Source organism: Bubalus kerabau, chromosome 7, assembly GCF_029407905.1.
Source record: "Bubalus kerabau isolate K-KA32 ecotype Philippines breed swamp buffalo chromosome 7, PCC_UOA_SB_1v2, whole genome shotgun sequence".
Taxonomy (NCBI): domain Eukaryota; kingdom Metazoa; phylum Chordata; class Mammalia; order Artiodactyla; family Bovidae; genus Bubalus; species Bubalus kerabau.
In genome coordinates, this window is record NC_073630.1 from 12,105,970 (window position 1) to 12,132,683 (window position 26,714).

General features: G+C 34.8%; 1 protein-coding gene across 2 annotated transcripts in view; it reads left to right on the forward strand.

The window, feature by feature from the left end:
• Positions 1 to 26,714, forward strand: part of CCSER1 (coiled-coil serine rich protein 1) — a 1,463,256-nt gene that overhangs the window by 172,592 nt on the left and 1,263,950 nt on the right. For both annotated transcript variants that reach the window (XM_055587653.1, XM_055587652.1), the window contains exons 2-3: positions 952 to 2,313; positions 7,338 to 7,522. In XM_055587653.1, coding sequence (XP_055443628.1) covers positions 993 to 2,313; positions 7,338 to 7,522 — 1,506 coding nt within the window. In that variant the 5' untranslated portion in view covers positions 952 to 992. The remainder of the gene's footprint in view (positions 1 to 951; positions 2,314 to 7,337; positions 7,523 to 26,714) is intronic.

Genomic DNA, 26,714 nt, shown 5'->3' on the forward strand with positions numbered 1-26,714 from the left:
TTTCTTTAACTCAACAGTGGTTTCCTTATAACTTTATCTTTTGTATAACTCTTCTCTCTATCCTTTGTGATGTGGTTTACTTTCCTCTGCCAGTGGACTGATTATCTGTAAACTCCCTAAATCAAATTCCAAGAGGAAGAAGATGTCTCGGTTGGTTTTTCTTTGAGTGGAGATTCTAGGATCAGGTCATGCCTTAGTCTGGTCTGTGATTCTGTTAAGCTTGGGTCAGTTACTTGTTGAGTCCCATGGTTCATCTCGTGCTGGCCAACAGGCAGTGGTGGGGGATTTTACTCAGAAGACAGTGATCATGCCTGTCACATGCCTACTAAATCTAAATAAAGAAACATAAAAAGTTAAGATTAAACAATTTACCAAATCACAGAACCAGTATGAGTAGTAAGGCTGCTGCTGCTGCTAAGTTGCTTCAGTCGTGTCCGACTCTGTGCGACCCCATAGATGGCAGCCCACCAGGCTCCCCCGTCCCTGGGATTCTCCAGGCAAGAATACTGGAGTGGGTTGCCATTTCCTTCTCCAATGCATGAAAGTGAAAAGTGAAAGTGAAGTTGCTTAGTCGTGTCCGACTCTTAGTGACTCCAAGGACTGCAGCCTACCAGGCTCCTGTGTCCATGGGATTTTCTAGGCAAGAGTACTTGAGTGGGGTGCCGTTGCCTTGGTCTTGAATAATGTTCTTAAGTCTTCTAATACAGTACTCTTTTGAATAGACTTTAATTATTCTTGGTCATCTTTACGTTTAAAATTTCCCTACAAATTATTGGATATTTTGCTACATAGAGATTCAGAGAATTCCTTAAGTATCAGAAGTATAATATCTATTATTTTAGTGTAGCACAAATTTTGTGTCATGAATGAGAAGACAGTATTTTGTTTTTAAAATGTCATGTTTATAATTGAATTCTTGTAATTTATTCTGTTTGTTTTAACTTTTCTCAGGTTACTAAGTTAGCTATCGCAGCACAAGCCTTGGAGTCCCAATGGGGGACTCCGGATCAAGACGATCTACTCTGGTCTCCCGGTTGCCAATATTCAGAAGGAGTATTAGCAGAAAACACGATTCTCTTCCTTCTTCACCCTCCTCCAGTAATACGGTCGGTGTCCACAGTTCCTCTCCTTCCAGCACTAACTCAAGCTCAGGTAGTACAGGTAAACGCAGAAGCCTCTTCCGTACTCCATCCATCAGCTTTCATCATAAGAAGGGGAGTGAACCTAAGCAAGAACCTACCAACCAGAACCTTAGTATTTCAAATGGTGCTCAACCTGGTCAGAGCAGTATGCAAAAACTGAGTTTGGAAGAACATACTAAAGCCAGGGGAAGACATTCTGTTGGTTTTAGCAGTTCCCGAAATAAGAAGATAACAAGGTCTTTGACAGAGGATTTTGAAAGGGAAAAGGAACACTCGACTAACAAGAATGTCTTCATAAATTGCCTGAGTTCTGGGAAAAGTGAGGGGGATGATTCTGGGTTCACAGAAGAACAAACTCGCCGTTCTGTTAAGCAGTCAACAAAGAAGCTTCTTACTAAATCTTTCTCATCTCACTATAAATTGTCTAAGCCAGTTCCACAGAGCCAATCTATTTCATTGGTACAACAATCTGAATTCTCATTGGAAATTACACAGTACCAAGAACGGGAACCTGTATTAGTAAGAGGTTCTCCATCTTGTTCTGTGGATGTAACAGAACGGGCAGGTAGCTCTTTACAATCTCCATTGCTTTCTGCTGATCTTACTACAGCTCAGACACCTTCAGAGTTCTTAGCCTTGACTGAAGATTCTGTGTCTGAAACGGATGCATTTCCTAAAAGTGGAAGTATGGCATCCCACTGTGACAACCTTGGCCACAATGATTCTACCTCTCAGATTTCTCCTAATCCTGCTGCTGTTACAAAGACCATAAGAGACCTTAGGGGAGCCGTTCCCTGTGCAATTGTGTCGCCTGGAAAATACAGATTAGAAGGTCGATGTAGCACAGAATCTAATTCTTTACCGGAAACCTCTGCTGCTAATCAGAAGGAAGTGTTATTGCAAATCGCTGAACTACCTGTTATGAATGGGAGTGACTCAGAGACTCACCTCTCAACAGATACAAGAGAAGATCATATAGTAATACAAAATGGTGAAACAATGTTGGCAACAAGCTCCCCAAGGAAATTTGGCTTTTATGAGCACCATAAAGCAATAGCTGAACGTGTGAAAGGGATCCATCCTATTTCAGATTCAAGGATAATACCCTCTTCTGGTGATCATCATGTTTTAAACAAAACTTCATATGGATATGATGCAAATCCTGCCAAAGGTATGCTGATTTTCTCTGTATAATAAATGATATGAATTATAATTTTCCTTATAGTCAGTTTTCTTATTCCATCTCATGAATGGGAACTATGTTTTCCTTAGTTTTCACTCTCTAATATTCTTTCCTATTTATAATTTGCTTTAAATCATTTCTGTACTTAAACTTACTTCATTTGTATCATGCTGAAATGTAATTCAGCCATATTACTATTTTCCTTAGTTGTGCTATTCAGATTCTGAGCCTCAGAAGAAAGTGGAAGGAAATTAATTCTATTTACAATATGGCTTTATCTAAAATAATGAGTATCTTTTATAGTTCATGATGGAATATTGGTATATCTTAGTTAAATAATAACCATTATAAAATAAATTTGTATAAATTTTATTTTGTATTTTAGCAAAGCTTTTTATTATTAAATAGGATCCATGTTTTGGCACAAAAAAGTGAAAGGGAAGGTTGATTTAATGCAGTCTGTTATTTAACAGAAAAACTTTGTTTTTCAGTATAAAATTCAGTTTAAGAAAATTGTTGATGGGCTGTGTTCATTATTTTTTATTCTTTTTTCTCCACCGTGATTACTGCTACTACCACTACTGCTGCTGCTTTGCTGCTACTATTCACGTTAATAGGGCTCCCCTGGTAGCACAGAGGTAAAGCCTCTGCCTGCAATGCTGGAGACCTGGCTTTGATCCCTGGGTCAGGAAGATCCCCTGGAGAAGGAAATGGCAACCCACTCCAATACTCTTGCCTGGAAAATTCCGTGGGCTACAATCTGTGGGGTCGTAAAGAGTCAGACAAGACTGAGCGACTTCATTTTCACTTTCTTTCACACTAATAGTTCTTTCAACAGTAAGTCCCATTTACTGTTCTCTCAACAATATGTCCCATTTACTCTTCTGTTTCTTTGGAGACATTAATTTATTGACTCTGGAGGTGATTGAAGTCATTACTATTATTGTAACTCATTGTACAGGCAAGATAATTGGGAGCACAGATAGGTTAAGTAATGTGTCCAAAGCCACTAAGTTCATGAGTAATTGTTTATGATATAATTCCTATGAGATAGGTACTAACTAGTATGTTCCCCATTTTACTCATAAGAAAACTGAGACTGAGGGATTATACAACTGGCTAGTGGCATAGCCAGATTAAACTATTTAAACCCAAAGATCAGTCCTCTTAGTGACTAGGTTGTAGTACATAACATGACCTAGCCTCTTTTGAAAACATTAGGAATAATATGAAAATGTTAAATAAAATTTGTGATCAATGAAGTTATGTATTATATAATATCAAGAATTATAAGCTTATCTGACTTGTTTAACTAGTCTATCCATGAATATAGCAATTCTAAAGTTTTAAAGTCATGAATTAATTTTCCAATTGTTTTAATATTTTTTCACATTTACAAGATAATTTTTACACATCTTCTTGCTTTTTTCAATTTTTGATCTGGGTAGCCTTATTTGTATTTTTGGTGATACTTGCTTCATTCTTTAACTATAATATAATTATAAGAATGATAATGATGATGATACTGAAGTGCCTCAAAATGTGATAAGCAGTTTCCATGCATTGTTTTATTTAATACTAACCAAAAATTTATGTGGAATTTAGTAACAAAGTTTAGGATTAAGTTAAATAACTTTATGAAATCATACTCTTAGCAAATGGTGGACCTCAGATTGGAACGTAGGCAGTTCTTAAAAGAAATAACATGCAAAAGGGTAAAAGTATAATTACCCTGGTTAATTCTTATTTAGAAATGATGGGTTGCCTCAATGTCAAACTGTATAAAGTAAATATTATCTCAATGGAAACTAGGTAATGACCAACAATTATCTTGCCGGCTATTAATCTGGTAACTGAGATCCTAATTCCAAGCCATTTAATACATTAAGTTAATTTCACTGAATTTGACACCATGATGCCTGTTCCTGGACATAGGTGATTATTCATATTACCTATAGCTTGTAAAATAGAAAGAGATAGGCAAATAAGCTGGTAATGTAAAAAAGGAAAAGTTGGTTTCATACTACCTTTCATTTGCATCAATGGTAGATATTCATCTGCTGTTCATCAAGATTTTATAATTTGGAAGTTTAAAGCTCTTACAGACATTTAAACAAATGTATTTTGTAGAAGAAAGAGTTGCTTAATTTTATAACACTAGACTTATTCTGTATTTATTATGCAATATGTTTAAAAAAGTATTTAACAAATATATGAATGTGTTAGGTGTACATTCATATCAGAATTGTTAATGAGATGTTAGCTATCTGGCAATTTAACCTTTATTTATTAGAGTAAAAATTTTCTAAAAAGAACAGGCATATGTTGGCTTAATTAGGTACTAGCCAAAAGTCTTTAAACCCATAGATGAGCCTGAACAAATCAGTTTCATTCATTTATAGATATTTGTTTTGATACTGTTTTTTTGGCATTAAGGATATAGAAATGAACAAAACAAACTCCTCCCTTCATGAAGCTTACTTTGCAGTGGGAATACTCAGACAATTAACATAGAAATAAATAAATGTCAGATGGTGATAACTGCTGAGAATGGGTTTAAAGCAGAATAAAAGATTAGGATGTGGGGAGTGGGATTGTAGTTTGCTTTTTTTTTCTTTTTTAAGCTTTATTGAGGTATAATTGACAAATAAATTATGTGTTTAAAGTGAACAAAGTGATTTTTTGATATATGTGTACACTGTGAAAGGATCCCCTCCCTCAAGTTATTAAGCTCCTCAGATCTTTATCTTATAATTGAAAGTTTGTACTCTTTTGCCAGTCTTTCACTGTTTCTCCCACTTCCTAACCCCCGACAGCCACTTTTATGCTGTTTCTGTGAGTTCAACTCAGAAAGATTCCATATATAAGTGACACCATGCGGTATTGATCATATTGTGCATAATGCTGCTGTGAATGTGGGAGTACAGAGATCTCTTTGTGGTAATGATTTTGTTGACTGTAGGTAGATCACCAGAAGTAAGGTTGCTGGCTCATATGGGAGTTCAATTTTTACTTTCTTGAAGAACCTCCATACTGTTTTCCAGAGTGACTGCACCAGTTTATATTCCCACCAACAATGCACGAGGGTTCCCTTTTTTCCACAGCCTCAAAAACACTTGTTCTCGTTTTGACTCTTTGATAATAGCCATCTTAACAAAAATGAGGTAACATCTCATTGTGGTTTTGATTTGCATTTCACAGATAATTAAGAATGTTGAGCTCTTTTCTTCATGTACCTTTTGGTCATTTGTATGTCTTATTTGGAAAAAAAAATACTTATGTTTACTTATGTCCTTTGCCTATTTTTTTGTTGTTATTGAGTTATATGATTTTCTTGTATATTTGGCTATTAACCCCTTATAGGATATATGATTTGCACATATTTTCTCCCATCCAGTTAGTTATCTTTGTTTCTTTTTCTTTTTTTCTTGATTATTTGCTTTTCTGTGCAGAAACTTTTTTGTTTGAAATATTCCTACTTGTTTGTTTTGCTTTTATTTTGTTTATTTTTGATATGTAGTCCAAAGCATCATTATCAAGATCAATGTCAAAGAGCTTATTCCCATGTTTACATCTAGGAGGTTTATAGTTTCTGGTTTTAATTTTCAAGTCATTAATAAGTTTTGAATTGATTTTGGTGTATGGTGTAAGATTCCAGTTTCATCTTTTTTGCACATGACTGTTTACTTTCCCCAACATTTTCTGTTGAAGAGACTGTCTTTTCCTCATTATATATGATTGGACTGTTTGTCCAAAGTTAGTTGTCATATATGAATGGCTTATTTCTTTGCTCTTCTGTTCCATTAAGCTGTCTGTTTCTATGCCAATACCATACTGTTTTGATTACTATAGCTTTGTAACATAGTTTTAAATCAGGACTTGTAATGTCTCCAGCTTTGTTTTTCTTTCTCAAGATTGCTTTGGCTATCTGGAGTCATCTGTGGTTCCATACAAATTTTAGGATTGTGAAAAATGTCATCATGATTTTTGATAGGGAATTACATCAAATCTATAGGTCCCTTTGGGTAGTACAGCCTTTTTAAAAATATCAATTCTTCCAATTTGTGAACATAAAACAACTCTATTTTTATTTTCATCATTTTCTTTCATCAGTGTCTTTTATAGTTTTCAGTGTATATGTTTTTCACCTCCTGGGTTAAATTTACTCCTAGGTATTTTATTCTTTTGATGCAATTGTAGATGTAAGTGTTTTCTTTCTTAATTTCTTTTTCTGATAGTTTCTTGTTTTAGTTTTCCTTTTTAAGTATAGTGAATAGGTATTACTCAAAATAACATATTGGAAAAAATTAGGGAGTAAGCCATTGAGACATTCGAGAAAAGTGTATCAGAGCAAAGGCTATGGGGTAAAGATCTGAGGCTGGAGCACACCTACAATGTTCTAGAAACAGTGAGAGGTCCAGGAGTCGGGGGTAGTCGAAGATGAGGGTATAGATATGATAGATATGATTAACAAGTGACCAATGAGGAGAGTAAGGTCATATCATGAGGAACTCAGTAGCCCATTGGAATCATACCAGCTTTCTGACTAGAGGAATTATCATGATCAGTCTCACTTAAGTGTATCATTCTGATTATCATGTAGAAAATAGATTGTGTATTGATCAGGGAGAAGCAGGTGGGACTAGGGAGAGGCCAGAGACTGTTTAGAAGTATTGCAGTAAGCAAGGCAAGCACTAATGGAGTTTGTGCCAGCATGTTAGTGGGGGAGATAGTGAGGAATGATCAGATTCTGTATATGATTTGAAGTGATAAGGACAGGATTTGTTAATACGATTTATGTGAGGTATGAAGAAGTCAAGGATGACTCCAAAATATGGGGGCTGCAAAGTGATTTACATAGTTAAGTAAACTACCACTACTAATTCAAAAAGTTTTCTGTGATTGAGAATTATTGAATGGCACTAAGAGTTTCCCTTTTGCTTTCAGTGGAACTTTTATAAAAATTACATTTAAGCATTTATATTAATTTTTATTTATTTATGTTTAAATAGTTCTTGCCAGTAGCCTCAGTCCATACCGTGAAGGAAGATTTATAGAGAGGCGACTGCGATCCTCATCAGAAGGAACTGCAGGGAGTAGCAGGATGATTTTGAAACCAAAAGATGGAAATGTAGAAGAAGTTAATAGTCTAAGGAAGCAAAGAGCAAGTTCATCATCTTCAAAAATGAACAGCATGGTAAGTATATACCTATGCTTGTGTATAATAAAATAATCCATATATTACTGGCATGTTCATGCCTCTTGCAAAATGAAAACAGACTGAAAAATAGGCATCTCATATTTTTGTTGTGTTTCTTTTTTAAAACCATTTTTAAAAATTGAAATATAGTTAATTTACAAAATAAATATATACATACACATATACACATATATATACTTTTTCAGATTTTTTCCATTATATATTATTACAACATATTGAATATAGTTTATTGTACTATACAGTAGATCCTTATTTATACACTTTACATATAGTATTGGGAATATGTTAATCCAGAATGCCTAATTTACCTCCTCTCTACCACTTTCTCCTTTGGTAACCATAAGTTTGTATTCTGTGTCTTTGGGTCCTTTTCTGTTTTGTAAATAAGTTCATTTATGTCATTTTTTTAGATTATACATATAAGTGATATCATATGATATATGTCTTTCTCTATCTGACTTACTTCATTCACTTAACATGATAATCCCAAGGTATATCCATATTGCTGCAAATGGCATTATTTAATTTTTTATGGCTGAGTAATATTCTAGTACATGTATGTATGAGCACACACAAACACACACACCACATCTTCTTTATTCATTTATCTGTCAATGGAAAAACTTTAGGTTGCTTCCATGTCTTGGCTATCATAAATAGTGCTGTTCGAAACGAGTTGCCAGTCCAGGTTCGATGCACGATACTGGATGCTTGGGGCTGGTGCACTGGGACGACCCAGAAGGATGGAATGGGGAGGGAGGAGGGAGGAGGGTTCAGGATGGGGGAACACATGTATACCTGTGGCGGATTCATTTTGATATTTGGCAAAACTAATACAGTTATGTAAAGTTTAAAAATAAAATAAAATTAAAAAATAAAAAAAATTAAAAAAAAATTAAAAAAAAAAATAGTGCTGTTCATAGCAGCATGGCTTGCATGTATCTTATTAAATTGAAATTTTCTCTGGATATATGCCTGGGAGTGGAATTGCTGTGTCATGTGGTATTTCTAGCTTTAATTTTCTGAGGAACCTCCATATAATTTTCCATAGTGACTATACCAGCTTACATTCCCACCTACAGTGTAAGAGGCTTTCCTTTTCTCCACACCTTCTCTGGAAATTACTATTTGTAGACTTTTTAATGATGGCCATTCTGACCAGTATGTGATGATATTTCATTGTGGTTTTGATATGTGTTTCTCTAATAATTAGTGATGTTGAGCATCTTTTTATGTGCCTCTTGGCCATCCGTATGAACTCTTTGTATGTTTGGGAAAATGATCCCTTGTCCATATCATCATATGCAAATATTTTTTCCCAGTCTGTAGGTTGCTTTTTCGTTTTGTCTATGGTTTCCTTCCCTGGTGGCTCAGAGGGTGAAGAATCTGCCTGCAATACAGGAGACTTGGGTTCGATCCCTGGATCGGGGAGATCCCCTGAAGAAGGGAATGGTAACCCATCCCAGTATTCTTGGCTGGAGAATTCCATGGACAGTCCATGGGGTTGCAAAGAGTTGGACACAACTGACTGTGCAAAACACTGGCTGTGCAAAAGTTTTTAAATTTAATTAGGTTCCATTGGAGAAGGCAATGGCACCCAACTCCAGTACTCTTGCCTGGAAAATCCCATGGACAGAGGAGCCTGGTAGGCTGCAGTCCATGGGGTCGCTAAGAGTTGGACACGACTGAGCATCTTCACTTTCACGCATTGGAGAAGGAAATGGCAACCCACTCCAGTGTTCTTGCCTGGAGAATCCCAGGGACGGGGGAGCCTGGTGGGCTGTCATCTCTGGGGTCGCACAGAGTCGGACATGACTGAAGCGACTTAGCAGCAGGTTCCATTTGTTTATGTTCGTTTTTATTTCCATTACTCTAGGAGGCAGATCTAAAAAGATATTTCTGTAATGTGTGTCAAAGAGTACTCTGCCTATTTTACTCTAGGAGTTTTATAGTATCTGGTCTTACATGTAGGTCTTTAATCAATTTTGAGTTTATTTTTGTATGTGGTGTTAGCAAATGTTTTAATTTCATTCTTCTACATATATCTTTCCAGTTTTCCCAGCACCACTTATTGAAGAGTCTGTGTTTTGAAGGGAAACTTGGTCTGCATGGTTGTTGTTATAAGTCAGAGAGGATAAGTTTTCACTTGAGACTCTTAGGACAAATAGAAGCAACAGCAGGATAGCGACCCCTAAAACCTGTCTCCCTTACTTCCATGGAAAATATGATATTTTTATTCTAGAACAAGACCCTGTGATATGCAAGCTAAGAAATATGCTGATCACGACACCCTCTGATGTCATCATTTCACAGTATTTCTTCACCATCTAGCCACCTAAAAAATATCCTGTTTAAAGCACACCTATGCCAGTGCTACTCTCAGATGCTTTAGTGGATTCTACTTTGCCCTTTCCTAATATAGTTCCCCTTCCACATAGGGTTAAGATCTTTGGGGGTCAAGGTGATATGCCGGTCCAAAGCTTTAACACATTCTGTGTGACTGAGACTCCAGATTCCTGGCATAAACTAGAAGCCTGCACATGAGGGTGGAAATGGGATGTGTGTAGGAGGGTAGGGTGCGAACCTGGACTTGTGAGCTGAAATGTCTTAGAGGTAGTTGTATTAGCTCCCTCATAACACGGGATACAGCTAGGGTGGAAAAAGATGACAAGTGAACTGCAGCCCAGAAGGTCTGTGAGGCCTAAGGTCTCACAGATTCTGGGATGGGCTTGCCTTTTGCACTCACTTTGCTCCCTTTGTCACAAACGTGTCCGTTCTCAGCGGTGTTTTTATTTCTAGTGTTTAACAGTGTTTGTTTAAAAAAGATCTATCTACCTACTTACTGATGGATATATGAGAAAAATGCTCAAAACTAAATCACTTATATCTGTATACATTTTAGATAATTATGTTTCAAATGAAAATATTAGGGCATCATTGAGGATTCCAATGTGAAGAAACAGTAAGTTACTGAGACAACCTTGAGTGATAGCAAAGCCATTGTCCTTGAAGTAGAGGTTCTAGCCATGAGGCCAGGCTTGGCCAGATTTTACAGATCAGTATCTATAAAACGACAGTAATGGGTTTCTTGTTACTGTTATGCTAAAAAATGATTATGTGTGTATTTATGTTTGTGTATATAGATACATTACATTATTTGATATTGCATCTTTCTGTCATTTGCATTGAAAATATTATATTATTATTGTAATATTGCAATTGATTTTTTTGTCTAAAGACAAGAACATGTTAAAATAGCTTTCCAATTGATGCAACATTAAGATGTATGGCCAGTGAATTATTGCAAAACATTTTTCCTCACCAGATTTATATTATCCCTTTGTAGAGATGAGTTTATATTAATAAGTGTGCACTGTTTATTACCATTGCCCAAAGTTGGGCCTTTTATGTATTCTTTTTATATCATGTTTTTAGTGCTATTGATGCATTTATATAAATGTCCTTGTAACACCACAAAATCATTATTCTTCTCAGATATGATTTCAAGATTTAAAATTTTAAATGCCAAATGTAAAAATAAGATTTTGTTATTTTATTTGAGGTGTTTTTATAAATTTTCAAAAAGTGTACCTGCAGTGATGTAGATTGTCCACTAGATGTCAGAATTACACCATTGTCATGATAGGGGAAAAGCTGTGAAGATTGGACAAAAACTAGTTTAAACCATTGTGCTTATTCACTGAATTCACAGGTAAGATTTGTTGAAATAAATACTGACACACTAGAATTTGCACATGAAATATGTATCAAAATTACTTTATGACTCTATTTATTAGGACTTTGCAATGTCTCAATCTTTATAGTTTAATAGTTAATTTAACTTGCATAAATTGTATTATTTAACTCCTAGCATTATAAGGACAGAGAAGGCAATGGCACCCCACTCCAGTACACTTGTCTGGAAAATCCCATGGATGGAGGAGCCTGGTGGGCTGCAGTCCATGGGGTCACTAGGAGTCGGACACGACTGAATGACTTCACTTTCTCTTTTCACTTTCATGCATTGGAGAAGAAAATGGCAACCCACTCCAGTGTTCTTGCCTGGAGAATCCCAGGGACAGGGGAGCCTGGTGGGCTGCCGTCTCTGGGGTCACACAGAGTCAGACACGACTGAAGTGACTTAGCATAGCATAGCATTATAAGGAAGGAATGCTAGGATTTTTTTTTAAAGGTAATTTTAGCTATATGTGAAACAAGTGACATATATTTAGGAAATGATAGCTTTATGTGTGAAAAATAGCATACATTTTCTATATTCTTCTTCCAAAATAATTGAGGCGATTCTATGTATTTGAGAATGCATCCGTAGCTCAGTTATTCTTTCCTTTTAGAAAAATAGTAGTAACATGTATTTTTAATACTTATTTCAATGAAGGGACTACTCTTAATGCTTCACATATATTATCACATTCCATTCTCACAATATTACGAATTGAGTGAATTTGTTATTGAACACATTTTTCAAAAGAGGAAACTAAGGCAGTAAGAAGATAAGCAACTTGCTCAGAAACATAGTAAGTGGCAGAGATAGAATTTAGATTTGGATCCTTGCTTTCTTAAATACAAATTCTGCATGCTTTGAGGGGAATGGGATAGATTTAAATTTAATTTTTCATCTTTCTTGTGTTATTTCTGTATAATGAAGTTAACACTTGTAAGGCAACCTATGCTTGCTCTAAGTCTAGACTACAATTGTCTGTAAGGGATGCAAAAAAGAAACAAAATTTAGTACTTACTCTGGATTTAAAATGTGGTAATATTTCTTGATATGTTGATGGACAGTATCAGATGAGAAATATCCAAAAAGGAACTTTGTCACAAAAGAAGGTATTTATACTTAGAAAGTGCTAGAGTACTTCATGTATTTCAAGAAGGTTTAATTCTACTGGTGGGTATGCCTCTATTTTTAAGATGCTGAATGTTCCTCTGAATGATGAAAAATATTTCCTAATTGGTAATAGGTGAAAGAGGCCAGAATGCTAGTGTTTTTGTACAGTTTGGGTATATACAGTATGAAAGGGAAAGGGCAGGATGTGTTAACTCTTTGAACATCAATGAGTCAGAAGAAATTGGACTTTGCTTCCATTTATTACAAGAAATCAAGCTTATCTGTAACAATTTGATAGACATTCAAATTTATTATAATTCTTCAAACTGATTTAAATAGAGACTTCCCTTAATTTTCCTCTGAGTAACTTTCTTGATTCTTCCCTTAGGATGGTCCAAACATTTAAAAATAATCTTTCTAGAAATAGGCTCTTTATTTTTCAAAGCTTTCCCTCCAGATTATGGTGTGTAAATGATTAAATATAAGGATCAGTCTTGGTTTTTTCCAGAAACTTTACACAGTGAAGTCTAACTCCAAATATTTACCAGATCACCCTTCTCTGAAAAAAGGATTAATGTGAGGATAAATTTGTGTGTGTTAAACAATATATAGCACCTAGAAGCACTAGAGAAAGTAAAGTGCCTGAGTGTATGAGAAAGGGCTACATAAAGAGCAAAATTACCCTCCACATCCAAGTGACTTTATAATATAGATTTATTTCTTCCTCAGGCTACATGTTCATTGTGGAAGGTGCTGGAGTTCCATTAAGTGTCTCCTCCTCTATTCAGGCTGTTGAAGCAGCAGCCATTGCAAACATTGCCTGTCACTGTGGTGAAGAGAGATCTCTGGAGGCCTCGTCCCAGTAATAAATGTTTTCCTTGTGAAAGACTTCATTTCCTCTCACAATTCATTGAGCAAATCTGATCACCTGGCCCCAACTAGCCACAAAAGGGACCTGGGAATAGTCCGTCCATGTGTCTAGATGATGTAGACTCAGACATTGGATCAGGGGCACTATTATCATCTTCCCAAACAGAATATTGTATCTCAGTTCTTTCAATTAACTGAGATTTCCTGCTTACCTTGTCCCTCCTTTTTGTTTTCAGGCATTTGATGGTCATAAAGTCAAATTATGCCTCACACTGAGTTTGTCACTATGGTTCAGAAAGAGGAAATCATCTTGGAATTGAAAAATTCATTCTAACCACAAGTTTTGTCTTCTGAGATGTGTTCTCTTCCTGACTGAAAAGCCTTGTATATATCTAAAATACTTGACTCCAGGTTTGGGAATCCTACTATATTTGGAAATTCTTGTTTTTATTACAGTAAAAGCTGGTTTGGAAAGTTGTGTTAGTTTTAGATTACTCAGCAAATGTGCGCAGAGTTGCCCTCAACTATTTGTGCTGAATGATCCTGACAGTGTTCACTTATGGCCACTTTTATTCTGACACAGTGTAATTCCTCTCATTTGCAGTTTGGCATCCTGCTGCTTTTGTGTAGAAACTGTGAATAGCATAGTAAAAACAAGAACTGTAGAACTTCTTCTGTGAAGAATGGATCAGACTTACAGTTGAGAAAAAAAGTAGTGACTTGCATATCATCAGCATTTCATGTTGTATTCTAATTCTTTTCATTCTATTTTATATGTTGAAATCTAGAATTTAAATATTATTGACAATAGTTGATTAATCTAAGACTAATAAAACCCTGTATTAAATAGCCAAGCACTTAACTCTGCATTCACTTTTCTTCTGGGGCCTACTGTTTTCACCTTTGTTAGCATTTTCTATATTCATTCATCCATTCATCAATTCATTCACAGTTTCTTTCAATAAATGTTTATTGAAAACTTAATACTTTGTTTTCAGAACTTTACTTTGAAAATGCAAAGATGAAACAGACAGCCCTTGAGGATTTTATAGTTCCAGATTGGGAGACATTAACCTAATCTTATCAATGCAACAGATTTAACCATTTTGACCATCTTAAAATTCAGGATGGGTGGGGGCATGCTTGATTTGGGTTGTGACCATTGATATCAAAAGTTAAAAGGATTAAAAAAGGCCACAAGAATTTCTGTATCCCAGTGTACAAATTGACACTGTTAATTGTATACATGCCTCCCTGGCTAATTTCTAGAATTGAGGATAGCGATAGTGGTGAGAAGGAGCTCACCTTCTCACTCACATAGAAGGTGAGAAAGTACAAAATTACTGTTTAAAGAATCCGTTTTAAAATATCCCACCTCTACTATCCACTAGGGAAAATTGTTTTCCTGGGCTTGTTTAGTATATGCACTTTCACATTTCCGTTTTGTGGCATGAAGGTTGTTCAGGCTCAAAATTAAGAGCAAATGAAAGATCATTGGAAGATCTGATTTAAGAAATTTCTCCTCTTAATCCTGAAATCTTAAATAAGACTTTCAAATACATAAAAATTTTAATGGCTTTTTGGGAGTTAAAGATCTCAGCATTTATGGAACATTGTGAATGGAATTAAAGCTATCATCATTGCATGCTACAAGGACAGTTAGTAAGAAAAGGAAGTCATTAATCTATTTAGGAAAATGGGGGCATACAAATCATTCTCAATCCTTATATATTGTAAGAAGGAGAGTCATAAGTATCAGTCATTACACATGCAATTAAATTTGTTGATAAGTAGTATATTAATTTTAGATTAATATCCCTAATCCGTAATGCCTTTATTGATTTTTCTAGTTACTTATTATACTTTTCCTATCAATGTCCTTCTAAGTTGTCTTTGGCACTATGTAGTTATCTGAATATGTCTCATTTTATTATTTGATTTCATTCAGTCTTTTAAATGGAAGACATTTTGTATATATTAGCATTTATTATAGCACTTAAAAGTGCCTGGTGTACAATAAGTATTGGTGAATTAAAGGTAAACTTGCTAATTAGGTTGTAATATAGATACTATACATATGAATTAAGGCCTTTAGTACAATCACTGTGTGTGGTATGCTTATGGATATTTTTGTATATTCTTAATTTATGCAGATGTACAGATGTTTCTATGATACACTGATAAAACTCTGGGTTTTGATGCTAAGTACTTGATCAAGACCATATCAACTTTGATATTGTTCTAGTAGAAACATCATTCATTTAGGATAATCAACCTTATAGACTGGCTCTTCAGATCCTATCAGTGCAACAGTTATGGACTAGCCAGAAATAGTCAATTGTGTTTGTGATATTATTGAGAACCCATTAAATAAATACAAGTTCTAAGTCAAATATGTCTATGAGGGTTGGGAGATGGAGAGGGGGTATGAAGACTTAGTGTTTAGTGGGGTCAGAATTTTGATTTAGGAAAGGGAAAAATTAAGAGATGGATGATGGTGAGAGTTGCACAGCAATATAAATGTACTTAGTGCCACTGAAAGTGAAAGGGAAGTGAAGTTGCTCAGTCATGTCCGACTCTTTGCAACCCCATGGATTGTAGCCTGCCAGGCTCTTCCATCCATGGGATTCTCCAGGCAAGAGTACTGGAGTGGGTTGCTGTTTCCTTCTCCAGGTGCCACTGAACTGTACAGTTAAATATGGTTAAAACGGTTTGTTTTAATTATGTGACTTTTACCACAGATTTTTTAATAATATCACCTACATATTTATTTAATATATCCATTCTTAATATATTTATTTAATATATTATTATTTAATATATCACCTACATATATTATTTTTCCATCTCCTTTTTATTATAAACTTGTAGATTCAGAATTGCCTTTTAAAAAAAAGAAGAATGAGGTAAAATATTCCATTCTTTTTATTTTGGTCTTTTCACTTTAGCTTTTGGGATGAGTAATTTTTTTTTTTTTTGAAGCTGTCATAATTTATATGTTTGGCGCACAATCCTATGAATAACATATTCAGAGAGAAAAATCACTTCACCTTCAAATGCTTTAACATCAGTTGTAAGTAATTGCAGTATCCTAATTATTACCATTTCTCTTCATACAGTTCATATGAAAATGTCCATAGCACCTAATTTTTCCCTCTGTGATTACATTATTCAAATTTACTAGTTTGTTCAGGCTGGTGTAACAAAATATCACAGACTGGGTAGCTTATAAATGGCAGAAATTTATTTACCACAGTTCTGGAGGGTGGGAAGTCCAAGATCAAAGTGGCAGCATCGTTCCTCATTTGTAGCCAGCACTTTCTTGCTTGTGTCTGATGGAAGGAGTTGGGTTCTCTCTGGAGCTTCTTTTATGCAGGCACTAATCCTGTTCATGAAGAATCTACCATGATGACCTAGCACCTCCCAAAGGCCCCCATTCTAATACCATCATCTTTAGCAATTAGTATTTTACCATAAGAATTTTGGGGGTACATAAACATTCAGGACATAGCAATAAGCGATCACATTTTAGTAATAGCAATACTAGAATATATTCAAAGCTTTATTAAGAATAATACATATTTCTATTATTATTTATCGGAGAAGGCAATGACACCCCACTCCAGTACTCTTGCCTGGAAAATCCCATGGACGGAGGAGCCTGGTAGGCTGCAGTCCATGGGGTCGCTAAGAGTCAGACACGACTGAGTGACTTCACTTTCACTTTTCACTTTCATGCATTGGAGAAGGAAATGGCAACCCACTCCAGTGTTCTTGCCTGGAGAATCCCAGGGACGGGGGAGCCTGGTGGGCTGCCGTCTATGGGGTCGCACAGAGTCGGACACGACTGAAGTGACTTAGCATAGCATAGCATAGCACATTATTATTTATAAAGGAAATAATTAATAAGTCCAATAGTAGAAGAAAATTAAAGATTTTTTTCTCTAGCCACACTATATCTGGGATACTGTTAGACACTTTATGTTGTTGTTGTTCAGTCTCTAGGTTGTGTCTGATGCTTTGTGATCCCATGGACTGCAGTACTCCAGGTTTCCCTGTCCTTCACTATTTTCCAGAGTTTGCTCAAATTCATATCCGTTGCATCCGTGATGCTATCTAATCATCTCATCCTCTGCTGTCCTCTTATCCTTTTGCATTCAAGCTTTCCCAGCATCAGGGTCTTTTCCCGTGAGTGGGCTGTTCACAGCAGGTGGCCTAAGTATTGGAGCTGTAGCTTTAGCATCAGTCCTTGCAATGAATATTCAGGACTGATTTCCTTTAGGATCGACTGGTTTGATTTCCTTGCTGTCCAAGGGACTTTCAACTATCCAACACCACAATTTGAAAGCATCCATTCTTCGGCACTTAGCCTTCATTATGGTTCAGCTCTCACATCTGTACATGACTACTGGAAAAACTATAGCTTTGACTGTACGGACTTTTTTGGCAAAGTAATGTCTCTGTTTTTTAACACACTGTCTAGGTTTGTCATAGTTTTTCTTCCAAGGAGCAAGCATCTTTTAATTTCATGGCTGCAGTCACCATATGCAGTAACAACTTCATATCCCTCTGAAATTAAGAAATTGGAAAATTAAGGTTATTTACCTTTTAATCTTGGATTAGAATGCAAAGATGGCAGTTGCATTTGTAATTGGATCAGTTAATGTCAGTTTTCTGAAAGATGAAAACTGTTTATGTCTTGTTTAGGTAACCACATGAGCTGACACAGCATTCATAGCATGAGAAAGAATATTTATTGACTCAAGATCCCTGGAAAATCTTGATCATCTGAACAGCTGCATAGTCTGTAATATGTAATTGACCTTGAAGAAAATAACTTATATTTTCTGAGAGAATAATCATTGGCATTTGAAGTTTTTACATTATTCTGGTTACACAGTGAAAAAAAGTTTATTCTTCCTAGGATTATTTTATTATTTTGAAATTTAAATACAAGCTATTAAATTAATTTTCATAAATTAAAAAAGCAAAACAAGTTTTAACTTTGAAGGTCAAGAAAAATATTGTAGTAAAATTATATATAATGCATTATAATCACTTTGTAGAAAATATATATTTTAATATGTGAATATTTTTCAAATAATTTTTAACAATCAAGACAAATGTTTATAATTATTTCAGAAACTGTCATATCGCAACTCAGAATAAGAAAGTGTGATTTACTAATGAATCAAACATATACATTTCACACTTTTCCTATGTGATGATATTTTTGTTTAGTCATTCTTAATTTAGAGTAGCTGTCATTTTATCACTTTTATAATTTAATTCAGTGTTCATGTCACTCTAGTTCTAAAAGTTTGCTCTGAAATTCCTCCTTTTTAAATATCTTTTGTTCTTAGCCTGGTCCATTCAACTGGCAACAACCCACGTGCTTTTATTTCGTTCCATCCTTTAGGCTCTTTATTGTATACATTTGTAATTCCTTTACAAAATTATGCTTATAATGCTTGGCTGGTTGTCTTCAACATTATCCACTGATTAGTTTATGCTTCAGTGAGAAACACAAAGAATGTTTTTTGTCGAGAGACTCAACACGAATCAGAACGTTTATCAGCTGTCAAGAGGTACAAGTGAAGTAGGTCATATGAAGTACAAGTGAAGAGGTCTGGAATACCAACCCACCTTCCCAGCTCCTTTGTACATCTGGGAAGCACTGGCCCAGACTGCTGGATAGAGTTTGGATTCTTAGATGTATATAATTGCCTCATTAACCCAGAAAGAGCCAATCAGTACAAAATTTCTCATTGTTTTTCTTTTTAATTATAGTCTTCATGCTGTATACTACATTCCCAGAACTTACCTTGTAAGTGAAAATTATATTTCACGTGGTCAAACAGATACATTGAAAAATCACAGTGTATCAGACTTATGGCAATAGAATGAGAGGTTTGTGAAAAAGGTATTTGTATAAGGAAAGTTGCTAAAAATCCAAGGACTGAAACTTTGGAGTGGATCTGGAAAAAATATGCAGAGAATTGACTTTTGCTCTCATAGTTATGGCTACTGTCCCTTTCTCCCCTGTCTATGCTACTATCCTATTTCAGTTTTTATACAATGGTTCTCAATCCTTCCCTTCTGTTTCTAAGGTCATATTGGAGAAGCAGCAATTATGTTATTTAAACTAGGACCTTCCTTTGAGAGTCCATGTAATATGTTTCAGTAATTAAGTCTACCCTCCCTACTGTCACCCACAATATGCTTTTTTTGGTTTTATTTTCAAATTGATGGCAGCAAGTTGAGCCAAAGACAGTGGCAGAAGTTTTGTGCATTGTGTAAGCAACATGCATTTGACACTTGCCAACTAGGAGACCACCACGCATAACCCACTCCTGTTTTACTCTCTTGTCTTTCACTGCTTTTTCTGCTTTGTCTCCTCTGGAGCTTTCTGTGGATTGTGCTTCCAGCTGGCTGTAGTCCAAGAGGAACTTGCATACGGGGTGTGGGCACAAAGGGGAGGTTGGAGTTTTCAGCATGACTTCAGAAGGGAAGAAAATCTATTAAATACCTTTAGTTTCCCAAATTATAAGAAAAGTAATAATGTAATAAAATGTAGTAAATTAATAAATTCTTAAACAATTTTGTAGTAAATTCTTGCTTTTACATACTTTTTTCACCCGAATGCCCTTCATGCCTTCTAGTATTTAGTATCTTATAAGAATGTGCTATTTTGTTTTCTCTTTGCAAAACTTGTCTGGGATAAAATCATATTGCTTAGGAACCAAAGGCAAATTGTTTCTTCTAACACATGAAAATGATCAAAGTAGACAAATTTACAAGATAGGAGTTCTTTTCATGTCATTTAAGTATGACTTTTTAAATTTTTTAAATATGCAAGGATGGTGTGATAAAAGGAATAAGTGATGGGGAAAGGACACCGAATTCTAGTCTCGTGTCTTTCACTTAATAATAGTACCCACCTCATCGGTTGTTTTAAGGATCAAATACTATATTTTATGTGAAAAGGCTTTATAAAATCTAAAGTACTGTATTAATGAAAATGACACATATTTATTAATATCATGAGTTGAAGCCAGAAACTGAAAAAAAGTAGCATTGACTTTTCCAGTATCCACTTAGAAAGGAAAACATTTTAAGAGCCAAACTCACATTTAAAGTTCTCATGACAGTAAGTTGAGTGGGCTCCTTTAAGCCACCACAAAAATAATCCTTAAAAATTCAAGTAATATTAATATATAAGTTAATGCTTTATAAAGGTAGCCTACTATTTATCTGATTTCTCATTTATTTTTCAGAAATTCTTACATTTTTCAAAATCAGTTTATGTGGCTTAGAAAAAACTGAAATGTGCACTTAATATTTGCATATTGTACTATATTTGTGTTATACTTTAATTAGAAAGTTTACTCCACAAGTTATTTTCTGATTGTGATATTAGGAAAAAAGCATCTGCCATCAGCCAAGTGTCTTGGCTGTTTACAAAGAAACTTAATTTGCATCCTTTTTCTTCTTAGATAAAAAAGTTTAAACATTGTGGACATTTATGTGAACACTCACATAATGCCCTGATAAATTACTTAATTTAAAAGTATCTTCTGTTAAATCTCAAGTTAATATTATCAAAAAGAGTAATAGTCAGTGACTTCCAGAACAAAAGAATAATGTTGAACAGTGAATTATAGAGTAACTTATTTTACTTTAAATATAAATTTTGAGCTATAGTGTATTTACTAGTGGTATTAGTCTGTTCTGAGATAACTTAAGATCCCTAAACATTTGTGAGAGAAACTTTTATGACACACTCAAGTTTTTGCTTTTGTCTTTCTTCTTTCTACTGGAAGAATACATCTACCAGTAGGATAGTCAGCTTGAATATTTGAACTGCATGAATTTGAACAGGGAGAGGAGTAACCAGCTGTCAGATAGTTCATATGATGTATTAGGTGCTGGTTGGAATGAGACAGTATATCTCAGCATGCTGTTGCCTTCAGTAGATTTATATTCCAAAGAAATGTGGATACATTAATACAAATAGGGATTCAAATGAAAAGAAGATCAGCCACCTAGCTATGGTTCATGAATCACAGTGATAAAAGGGTTCACTGTTCCTTTTATTTTTTAATAATAATAATGAAAGTAGAAATTATTGCTGAGTCGAGTGGGTGCCAGGGTACACTGATCCTAAAGATTTAACTTGACCCAGCAATCCACTGGAAGCTGCTATAGCTGAGAAAAAAGAACTAAGCAGAGATGCTGGGCTTACATTTAGAATAAGAGAAAGGAACTATTAATGCATGCTTTTCTCCAGTTGCGTTCATCTCTCTAGGAAATCCTGCATGACAAAAGAGAGTTGGGACACTATTAAGTTTTATGAAGTGATACTATAGTTGCTTGAAGGGAACTTACTATTACACTGCTGGAAGCCTGTAAGGTCTGTTGACTAAAGAAGTTCAAAGATAGCCACTGTTGTTCAGTATATAGTTTTGTTTTGTATGTTTTGATTCAGTGCAGTGGGGTCAAACATAAAGGATGGTAATGTCTGTGGCATTTTATGATTCTCTCCTTGTTGTTATAAGTAGACTATTAGGTAATTTTAAGGAAATCAGAACTGCTGACCATACAAATGGTTTTCACAGAAATTGCTTTTTGCTCTATTAAAACAACACCATAAAGTGATTTTCTGATTATTGACACTTTGACTTTGCTAAAAATTCCTATATTCATTTAAAAATAAGAATCATTTTGCCATAAAAAGCAAATTATTCTGGTTCAATAAGCAAACCTATTTTACTAAAGCAATAGATAAAAACTTCATTAGAAATTCTTTTTCTTTTTCCTCTCTGAAACAGGATCACATTAATAAAACCACAATAAAATTGTTAAGGGTAAAGAAGCAGCCCAAATTGAAGAAAAATGCAAAAGATGATTCTATTATGTGGACTTAATGGGCAAGCAAAGTGAATTTTCAGTTGAACCCAGTGCTAGCTATGTGCCCTGGATATATATTACACACTGTTTGAAGGGCATGGCAACCAAGAGGAGCTCGCCATAACTTACTTGTGGCAGCTGAGTTCTGTGATATTAAAAAGAAAATCTTTCATTAAAATAAAAAATCTAGGTTTCCTGTGAGGGTCATTGAATTCTTATATTCTAAAAAGACAGGTTCCTTACTCACAAGGACAACTACCTGGAAGAGGTAGGAAATGACTAGTTCTGGAATCTGTTCCAGGTCTTAGTAATGTATCAAACAGGAAGCAGCCTACTAACAGCTCAGAAAAATAGAAATAAGGGGGTGTACAGTGAGTGATCCTTCATATCCACGAGTTCCACATTCATGGATTCAACCCATTGGATAAAATATATTTTTTAAGATTCCTGAAAATTCCAAAGAGCGTTGACTTTGCTGGGCACTGGCAATTATTTACATAGTATTTACATTGTAATTTAGCCATTCCTTTCTCCAGGGGATCTTCCCTATCCAGGGATAGAACCTGGGACTCCTACACTGCAGATCAAAGGCAGATTCTTTACTGACTGAGCCACCAGAGAAGCTCTAGGTATGATGCATAATTTAGTGGCTCAGACTGTAAAGAATCTGTAACGTGGGAGACATGGGTTCCATCGCTGGGTTGGGAAGATCCCCTGGAGGAGAGCATGGCAACTCACTCCAGTATTCTTGCCTGGAGAATCCCCATGGACAGAGGTGTCTGGCAGGTTGCAGTTCATGGGGTTTCAAAGAGTCAGACACTACTGAGCAACTAAGCACAGCACAAAGATGATTTAAAGTGTTTGGGAGGATCAGGGTAGGTGGTATGCAAATACTATGCTTTTTTATATAAGGGATTTGAATATCTGTGAATTTTGGTGTCCCAGGGGTGTTGGAAGCAGTCCCCCTTAGATACTGAAGGAGGGCTATAATTAGCTTTTAGTTATTGGTGAGACAGCAAAGATTTAAGTAAGATGAATACAAATTATTTTTTAGCCAAGAACACTGTGGGCTATCTACCTTGGCTGGAAACTGGGTTAGGCATTGTGTATTTAAAGAATTGTAAAACAGTCTTCATTTTTGTCTTACTTTTCAAGGTTATATCACATCTTTGTTCAGAAAAAAATCTCTTTGCATAAAATGCCATATCCAAAAAACAGAAATAGTAGGAAGTAGAACTCAGATGAGTAGAATGAGCTGTCTTCCTCTCTGTCTTTTCTTCTTTCTTTCCCTTTGTGTTTACCTCTTAAAAATAAAAATGTGACTAAAAATAACAAAATGTAATTGGGTATCAATATATCAGATTGAAGAGAGCAGGTAAGCTATATATTGCTTCTTTTACTATTCCCTCATGTGAATCTTTTACTTAAAAAGATAAAAGGAACCAAATTTACTTTGAGACTATACAAAACCAGCATCAACTAGGTTATAACAAGTAAGTTTAATTTTACTAAATACATTATGTTTTTATTTTATAATAATTTCATATTTACAGGAAAGTTAGAAGAATTATGCCAAAAATCCCCATATATCCTTTATATAAATTCATCAGTCTTTAAATTTTTATGTTTTTCCTCTCTTTCTTATTGTCTCATACATAGATACATATGCCATTTTTATCCTTTATATAAATTCATTAGTCTTTACATTTTTACCTTTTTCCTCTTTCTTATTATCTCTAATACATAGGCACATATGTCATTTTATATCATCTTCCTAAAGCATGTGAGAGTTATTATATACATCATGACCCTTTATTCTTAAATACTTCAGCATGTATTTTCTAAGAATAAGGATATTCTCTTATATATCAGATTAAGTACCAAAATTAGGAATTTTAACCTTGACATATTATCTTATTTAACATAAATCCACATTCAATTTTTCCTAATTGTTTCATTAAAAAAAAAAAAAACACAACACAACAGGTTCCAATCTAGAATCATGTGTTATATTTAACTGTAAGGTAACTTCACCCTCTTCTTAATCTGGGTAGTTCCTCACCATTCTTTGTCTCACATGCCATTAACTCTCATGACAGTTATTTTTTTTGTAGAATGTTCTCTAATTCATGTTTGTCTGGCATTTCACTGTTAGGTTCAGCTTATGCAGTTTTTGGCAGGAAAACTACATGTGTAATATTTGTGTTCTTAGTGGATCCTATCAGAAAGTATATGATGTCAGTTTGTATCATGACTGGTAATATTACATTTGATCCCTTGGTAAAGGTTGCATTTACTAGGTTTCACCACTGTATAGTTGCTATAATTCCCTTGCTAATTAATAACTACTCTCTGAAAAGATACTCTGAAAGTTATGTATTAATAAATATTGTTTTACACCATTTTTTTACCCAGAAGGTTTAGTATCCATTGATTCCTTCCCAAATTATTTTTCCTATGATACTTAGGTGGTAATGATTATATAGCTTTGTCATCTCCTCCATATTTATTAGTTGGCATTCTACTATACAAATGTCTTTTCCCTTTTCCTATGTTCAGGTAAAAATGCATATATGTGCATATGTGTGTTATGTGTGTATTCATGAATCATCATCACAATCATGGGTTACTGTTTGTTCAACAGGTTAGAATCCATTATAATTATTATTTATTTTTGATGCTCAAATTATTCTAGGTTAGATCTGGAGGAGCTCCTTCAAGGTGGCTCCTGAATTTACTTTAAGGAATCCATTCATGTATATCTAGTCTTGAACAGTGTAACACTGAGTGAGAAGTTCATGGAAGAGGGCCAACTTTAGCAAGAACTATGAGTATGTGTCTGACAGAGCTTCTGGTTCTGGAACTGGAAATATTTTATTGAATACTATTGTACTATACATTGGTATTATGAATTTCAGGTTATCTACCTATCCCACAGTAATTTCAAGAGAAACTAATTGATGATTAATGGTTTACTGCTAAACTCTATTTGAAGTATATGTTACATTTTATTTTGGGTTGAGTTGGTCTTTTGTGATAAATAAGATAAATTTATATACTATTCTATTCATTTATTCAGTTTGTTTATTATCATTTAAGTACTAGATTTGGTTAAGTCCTAGAGATTCAGTAAAAACCTCAAAAAGAGTCTATGCTGATGTAAATCTTATATGTAGCAAAAGGAAACAGAAGAAACATGTATAATTATGTTATACATACTTTTAAGTCACTAGTGTCAGGGTAGTAGAGTAGTGGCACAAAAGAGGGAGTGGTAATATAATAGATAATGTCTTCAAATAAGAGTAGTTGCTGTAAAAGTATAATTTTTAAGAGTTGAAAATATGACTTAAGCACATGTTAAAGATTTATTTAAAGTAATTAGTAGGGGAAGCAATAAAAATAAAATTTTATTCAAACAATATTGAGAAGCATGGTAATATTAGGAAGCTAAGTACTAGAGTAAGACTATTAGTTTGATTATAAAACTGATTAATGTTTCATATGGTAATAAGCTATAATATTTAGGATGATCTTTTCTACCAAATTGAAAACATTTATATCTCTATTGGACATAAATATAAAAGTTAACATGTAACTTCACAAGTTCTGAACCCTTAATAAATAGCAAAATCTAAAACAGGACAATCTCCTCAAGAATTAAACCATCTGTGAGCCTGACACTGGCAAGATACACAAAATTTTAATATTTGGATATTTTTTCTTTGATCTCCTAAAATATTTCCCAAAGATTATTATGTCATTACTATATTATTGTTGATGTTTAGTCACTCAGTTGTGTCTAACGCTTTGCTACCCCGTGGACTGCAGCACATCAGGCTTCTGTATCCTTCATCATCTCCGCAAGTTTGCTAAATTCATGTCCATTGAGTCGCTGATGCCATCCATCCATCTCATCCTCTATCGTCTCCTTCTCCTCCTACCTTCAATCTTTCCCAGCATCAGGGTCTTTTCAAATGAGTCAGCTCTTCCCATCAGGTGGCGAAAGTATTGGAGCTTCAGCTTCAGCATCAGTCCTTCCAATGAATATTTGGGGTTGATTTCCTTTAGAATTGACTGGTTTGATCACCATGCAGTCCAAGAGACTCTGAAGAGTCTTCTCAAACACCATAGTTCAAAGGCATCAGTTCTTCAGCTCAGCCTTCTCTGTAGTCCAGTTCTCACATTGTACATGACTACTAGAAAAAATATAGTTTTGACTTATGGACCTTTGTTGGCAAAGTGATGTCTTTGCCTTTTAATATGCTGTCTAGATTTAGATTGGTCATAGCTTTTCTTCCAAGAAGCAAGCATCTTAATTTCATGACCGCAGTCACTGTCCGCAGTGATTTTGAAGCCCAAGAAAATAAAGTCTGTCAATGTTTTAATTCTTTCCACATCTATTTGCCATGAAATGAAGGGACCAAATGCCATGATCTTCATATTTTTGAACGTTGAGTTTTAAGCCAGCTTTTTCATTCTCCTCTTTCACTTTCATCAAGAGGCTCTTGAGTTACTCTTCACTTTCTGCCATAAGGGTGG